Raw genomic sequence first — 6,156 nt, 5'->3', positions numbered from 1 at the left:
CTTCTGTTATCTTCCTTTGTGATGACAACAAATGTGTGGTAGTTGGACAATGAAGTACATGATTGTGTTCGGACACAAATTCATGAACATGATATTTTTCCGTACACTTAATTAAATTAATACCAAGACGAACCTTACAATCAGTTCTTGTTTCGGCTCGAGGATTAGTCGTCAATTGATCGCGCTTGTCAGATCCGCGAAAACCCTCTTTTGAACAAAGAAATCTTCGAGAGGTAACTTGTCCGTCCTTATTCTTGTTCGCATAATGCTTGCGGACATTAAAACCCATCTTCCCTCCATATTCTAACCAAAAATTCCAAGCATGATCCACCGAGTCAAATTCCATACCAACACGAGGAATCCAATTTTCTGATAGGTCTACATTATCGCTGAGCTCTTTTGTTGTAGAACTATTCATCATTCTATGAACAAAAAATTTGGTATTAATACAAATAATTAAATATAGATTCAATGATACACAGCAAAAAGAAAGGGATAAGGTACCAAAATAGGCCTAAGGTTTTTAGGGAAGTACCAATTTAGGCTCAACGTTCAAAATAGCACAAATATAGGCTTAACGTATACAACATAATATCAATTTAGGCTTAACGTTTAGAATATAACATCAATTTAGGCTTCACGTACAAAATAACACCAATATAGGTTTAACGTTTACAAAATAATACGAATTTAAGCCTATATTGGTGCTATTTTGTACGTGAGGCCTAAATTGATGCTATATCGTAAACGTTGAGCCTAAATTGATACTAATATTGGTGTTATTTTGAACGTTGAGCCTACATTCCCAACAAAAATAACATTTCCCAATAAGATAGGTCATTAGCCAAAGCTTCACCTTTACTTCCTAACCCACTTTTAAACACCAGTATCCAGCATACTAACACATGAATCAAAGCTGTTATTCCTGAAAATATCATTATTGGAAACAAAATATTCCGTGTCTGGAGGAGTTTGTTCAGGCATTGAAGAAGAGCATAAGCAAAAAGACTTGGAATCATAAAACAAGCATAAATTCCAGGTTCAATAGAAATTGAAATGTATTGCCCACAAACAATTAGAATAGATTCTGTATTATCTCATATGATTGAAACAGGGATACTAACTATTACCAATACAAACATTGCTCTCTGCAATCAATAAAAAACAAGCAAACAATTGCTAATATTACGTGTTGCCGGAGATATATTCCGGCGTCTATGTGGTCGTCGGAATTAAAATCCGGCGTCTGTGGGTGGTCGGCCATAAAACACGGTGGCTGTGGCTGGAAAGTTGAACGGGAAGGAAAAGTTGAACGGGAAGGAAGAGGGGAAGAGGAAACGCGCGTGCGTGAAAGAGTGAGCACGAGAGAGAAAAATAGAATTAATTATTCTAAATAAATCTGGACTATTCATTTATTTGGAAGACTGAGATTTACTCAACTCTATCTTTTCTTCAAACTCTAGGGATCCGTAGGCATTTTTATACCACCAACAACAGTTATTACTTTAGATTGTGTTACTTAAGTTTTGCTGCTGTGCTTTATTTATCTCTATTATTTGTTTATACTCTCAACATCTTTCTCTTGGACTTGCACATGCCCTATCTCAGGAAATAGTAAAACAAAAAAACTACTTTAAAACTCTTGATTTGTAGACTTCGGGTAATCCGTTTTTGCAAAATCAAATCGTCACGTTTCTCCTTATAGACTTTGCAAAATCATCATTTTGCAAAGTAAAATCATCCGCTTCCTTACACATTTATATTCGCATACTTTACGAATCCTCTTTTCTCGAAGCCAAATCATCATTTTTCTGCCTAACACGATTAAATTTTTCTGAATGTGGTTGAATACATAACATCCATTTCAGAAAGGCAGTGTACTGGGATGCAGAGAAGATGACTTCCTTTCTGATACAGAAAGAAATTCCCATCAAGATTGGTCACATTTTGAAGTGATTTGTTAGGAGTTTATTGTGACAATCTTGTTGTGGAATATGTGAAACATTTATCCCAAAAAGTCTGGAATTCCATTTCTCATCCCGAAAGACCTAAACTTCGTTAGCAGTTTATTGTGGCAATCTTATTGTAAATTTTGATAATATTATGATTTTAATGTTAGATTCCCTTGTTGTTGTGCTTTTTTTCTGTTATATATATATATATTTTTTTTTTAAGGTTTATGATAATATCATTCGATGTGTAATACCCATATTTCTATCAAGGAATTCATAAAAAGAAAAAAAAGATGAACCGAATTTCCTTAAGTATGAGCTAGGGAATTTTTAGGACCACATATTCTACTCATCGTAAATAAAAGATAAAGCTCAATCATTCTCACCTTTGTACCAAATATGGCAATGCAAGTGATCTCACAAGATAATATCTCCATTATTTGTTTGTACTCTCAACATCTCTTGGGCTTTCACAAGATAATAGTAATAAATGACTCTCTTACAGTTTCTTTATAGATAAATCGATCCTATTTCCATCTAAACCACAACATTCTCAATTTCCATTGAAAAACATGTCACAGATACACCACTTCTTCAGCATCTACTCATGGGAACTATATTTCACCTTAACAATCTCAGTGCTGAGCATAATGCTGTTATGTAACATCCTCAAGAAATCAACAGATCAGTTGCCGCCAGGTCCCCGGGGCTTGCCAGTGCTTGGATACCTTCCATTTCTAGGCACTTTCCTCCACAAAAATTTCACTGAATTAGCTGCAAAATATGGTCCTATCTACAAGCTGTGGCTAGGTAACAAACTGTGCATAGTCATTAGTTCACCTTCCCTGGCCAAACAAGTTCTCAGCGACAACGACAAGATCTTCGCAAACCACGAACCAGCCGTGGCTGCCAGGATTATCACTTATGGCGGAAATGATATCGTTTTCCGCCATTATGGTCCAGAATGGGTGAAAATGCGTAAAGTGTTTGTTCGCGAGATGCTGAATAATGCAAGCATAGATGCTCTCTATCGGCTCCGAAAGCAAGAGTTGCACAAGGGTATTAGGCAGGTTTATACCAAAGCAGGGGAGGTAGTTGATTTTGGTGAGTTGGTATTTGGTATAACTGCAAACTCTGCTATAAGTATGTTGTGTGGCGGAACACTCAAAGGAGAGAAAGGAACTCCCAGATACGCACCTGGGAGTCTCTGTCTATTTATTGGAGAGATTCGGAAAATGGCAGAGGAAATGGTGAGCTTAGTTGGAAGAACTAATGTCTCGGATGTTTTTCCAATTCTAGCAAGATTTGATTTGCAAGGTATAGAGAAAAAAGCAAGAAGAGTACACTTCATGTTTGACAAGATTCTTAATTCTGTGATAGAGCAGCGTCTACAAGAAGGGTCGAAGGAAGAAAAGAAAAAGGGAAAGAGAGACTTCTTGCAGATTCTACTGGATTATAACAACCAAGGTGATGCTCAAACATCAATTACCATCAACCAACTCAAAGCCTTGCTACTGGTATAAATCTACTGTTTGATAAGCATTTGGTTCTTGTTTCTCCATTGATTATAAGTTGTTGATTCATGAAATGCTATTGTTGCCAGGATATAATTGCCGGTGGCACAGACACCACAGCAACCATGCTGGAATGGACAATGACAGAAGTAATGCTAAATGAGGAAGTAAAAAACAAAGTATGCAGAGAATTAGAAGAAGTTGTGGGTACCAAAAATGAATTAGAAGAGTCTCATTTACCCAAGTTAAAGTATCTTGATGCAGTGTGTAAAGAGGCAAATCGTTTGCATCCAGCAATTCCTCTATTAATACCTCATTTGTCTACTGAATCTTGCACAATTGGAAGCTATACAATTCCAAAGGGCACTACTGTATTCCCTAATGTTTATGCTATCCATAGAGATCCTCTTCACTGGGAAAATCCCTTGCAGTTTAGGCCGGAGAGATTCTTGAACAATAATAGTGAAAATTTTGATTATTTGGGCAACAATTTTCAGTATTTACCATTTGGATCAGGGAGGAGAGTTTGTCCTGGAATTCCATTAGCAGAGAGGGGATTAATGTACATACTGGGTTCAATGTTGCATTCATTTGAATGGTGGTTACCACATGGAATAGAGTTGGAATTGTCTGATAAATTTGGGATCACTGTTAGGAAAATGAAGCCATTAATGTTTGTTCCTAAACCTAGACGGTCTGGTTTAGAGTTTTACTAAAGGTACATATTGATATGGATGTATCTTCAATTAGCTATTTCTGTTTGAACAAGTGTCAACTATTTAGTTGTGTAAGGTGTCTGAGTTTTAATTTTACTAGCTGCTTCTTTTCTTATGTGATGATATTTTCTAGTTTTTGTTGATTAACTTTAGTCTTTTAAATTTACATTATGATGCTCCTGTTCTTATAAATTTTTATTGAGCGAACTTCTGATGTTTAATTTGACATTAAGCATTGAATAAATTATAATTGAACACGTTAGACGCATGCCAAGAGGAAGAAGGTTTGGACAAAGCTTCTATAAGCTGTAGAGAGCCCCCTTCTGTAATGAATTGTGTAAAAGGATGCTTGATAATACCCAATTCAATACCTTCTCTAAGGGCTAGGGCTTTAGCCACAAGAGTTGAAGAGATCCCTGAATAACGAGCATCAGCACCACCAATAAACGTTCCATGGTGATCACGAGCAACAACACCTCAACTGGCAGAATTGGTGCAAGGAACGAACCTCACTACAAAAAAAAAAAGCCTATCACGACGCTAAAATTCACTTTTAACGACGCTTTTCGGTATCCCTAAATGCTTACCTACACTTTTCAAAGCTTTGTCACACGTTATTAAATCGCGTATTGTTAATTTTAACGACGCATAAAACATTATGTGGGTAAAAGAATCATCATGTTTCTAACGCTTAAATTTTTAGCATCGTGATTTTCTTTATATTATTTATTTTCAATTTCAGAAATTTCCGCTACGTTTTAATAATGCGTCGCAAAGTGAACGACACATAATATTTGTTATGTCGTTATTTCGCTTCAGAAAAATATTAATAGCATCTTGAATACCGCAACACTTTAAATTAACCGCGTCTTCAAATTGAAGACAGTTAGACAAAAAAAATGTCAACATTTCGCTATGTAAAAATTTATTACGTCCCAAACACAATGAAGTTTCATAGCTAAAATATCGTCTCTAAATTGCAACGCTTGCATATTATTAATTATGTCCCTATTATAACGACATTTTCATAAATAAATGTCTTGAACCGACTCACGATGAAATAATTTGTGTTGGACACACACGCGACGCAAATGACTATTTTCTGACGAATTTTCAGTCCGCTTTTCTGTCCTTGGTAAATTATTTAAAAAAAAATAAAAAATAGATTGAATGAAGCTATATAATCAATATAAACTAAATTAGAATATTATTAATAATTATCCAGAAATAATATAGGGCAAATTACAAATCTAATCCAACTAAAAGGGTCCATTTACATATCTAACTTTGACAATTTGAGAGAAACGAAATAAGAAGAATTGATTTATTCAACCTAAAAATCAGAGTACAAAGACGTCACTATTATATAGTCAATTACAGGTGTATAAAAGACTTTTCACACAAATAGACTCTAATTAACTCTAACAGACTCTAACTGTCTATTAATTGGAGCCAAGTGCTTTGTGTATTATTTTAACAAACTCACTTTTCTTCTATCTCACCAAATTAGACATTTTCATTCATTTTGGACAAAATTACCTAAGTTCTATTTGATCTTCTTCTTCTTCTTTAATTTCTGATACGAACCGTTGGCGATTTTTTAGCTTATATGTCTGCTTTTCTCGCTAGTCTTGCCTCTTTCTTCATCTGTAACGGTATCATTTCAATTTCCTCTATTTTCCTCCATTATTGTCGCATTTGTGACGAAATTTATCACATTTCATCACAAATGCGACAACATTTGTCGCACATCGTCACAAATGCGACAACTCTTGTCGCGTTTGTGACGAATTAATCACAAATGCGATATTGCAGTAGTTCAATTGTTAGATTTTTTTTCTTTCTCATTTTTTGAGCTTTCCATCCTAATCCTCTTCCGCAAACACTAATTCTTCAAAAGTTGAACGAAACATAATCTCTTCTCTCTATAAACCACCGTCTTTTCGTCGATTTGGGATGGCGAAGCGTTGAGAG

General features: G+C 35.3%; 1 protein-coding gene across 1 annotated transcript; it reads left to right on the top strand.

Annotated features, from left to right (window-relative positions):
- Positions 1 to 2,387: 2,387 nt before the first annotated feature.
- On the top strand, positions 2,388 to 4,297 carry LOC136213456 (flavonoid 3',5'-hydroxylase 1-like). The gene is made up of 2 exons (XM_066002826.1): positions 2,388 to 3,469; positions 3,556 to 4,297. Exons 1-2 carry the CDS (start codon positions 2,525 to 2,527, stop codon positions 4,180 to 4,182), a joined length of 1,572 nt encoding a protein of 523 aa, XP_065858898.1. The 5' UTR covers positions 2,388 to 2,524; the 3' UTR covers positions 4,183 to 4,297.
- Positions 4,298 to 6,156: the final 1,859 nt, after the last annotated feature.

Source organism: Euphorbia lathyris, chromosome 1, assembly GCF_963576675.1.
Source record: "Euphorbia lathyris chromosome 1, ddEupLath1.1, whole genome shotgun sequence".
NCBI classification, from domain to species: domain Eukaryota; kingdom Viridiplantae; phylum Streptophyta; class Magnoliopsida; order Malpighiales; family Euphorbiaceae; genus Euphorbia; species Euphorbia lathyris.
Note: the sequence above shows the minus strand (reverse complement) of the source record. Positions and strands in the feature narration are given on the sequence as shown.

What these genes read in the sequence shown, in the direction of transcription:
- LOC136213456 (XM_066002826.1), top strand. Translation starts at nt 2,525, where the DNA reads ATGTCACAGATACACCACTTCTTCAGCATCTACTCATGGGAACTATAT. An exon ending in AACTCAAAGCCTTGCTACTG is followed by an intron (nt 3,470 to 3,555) that starts GTATAAATCTAC and finishes TATTGTTGCCAG; the next exon opens with GATATAATTGCCGGTGGCAC.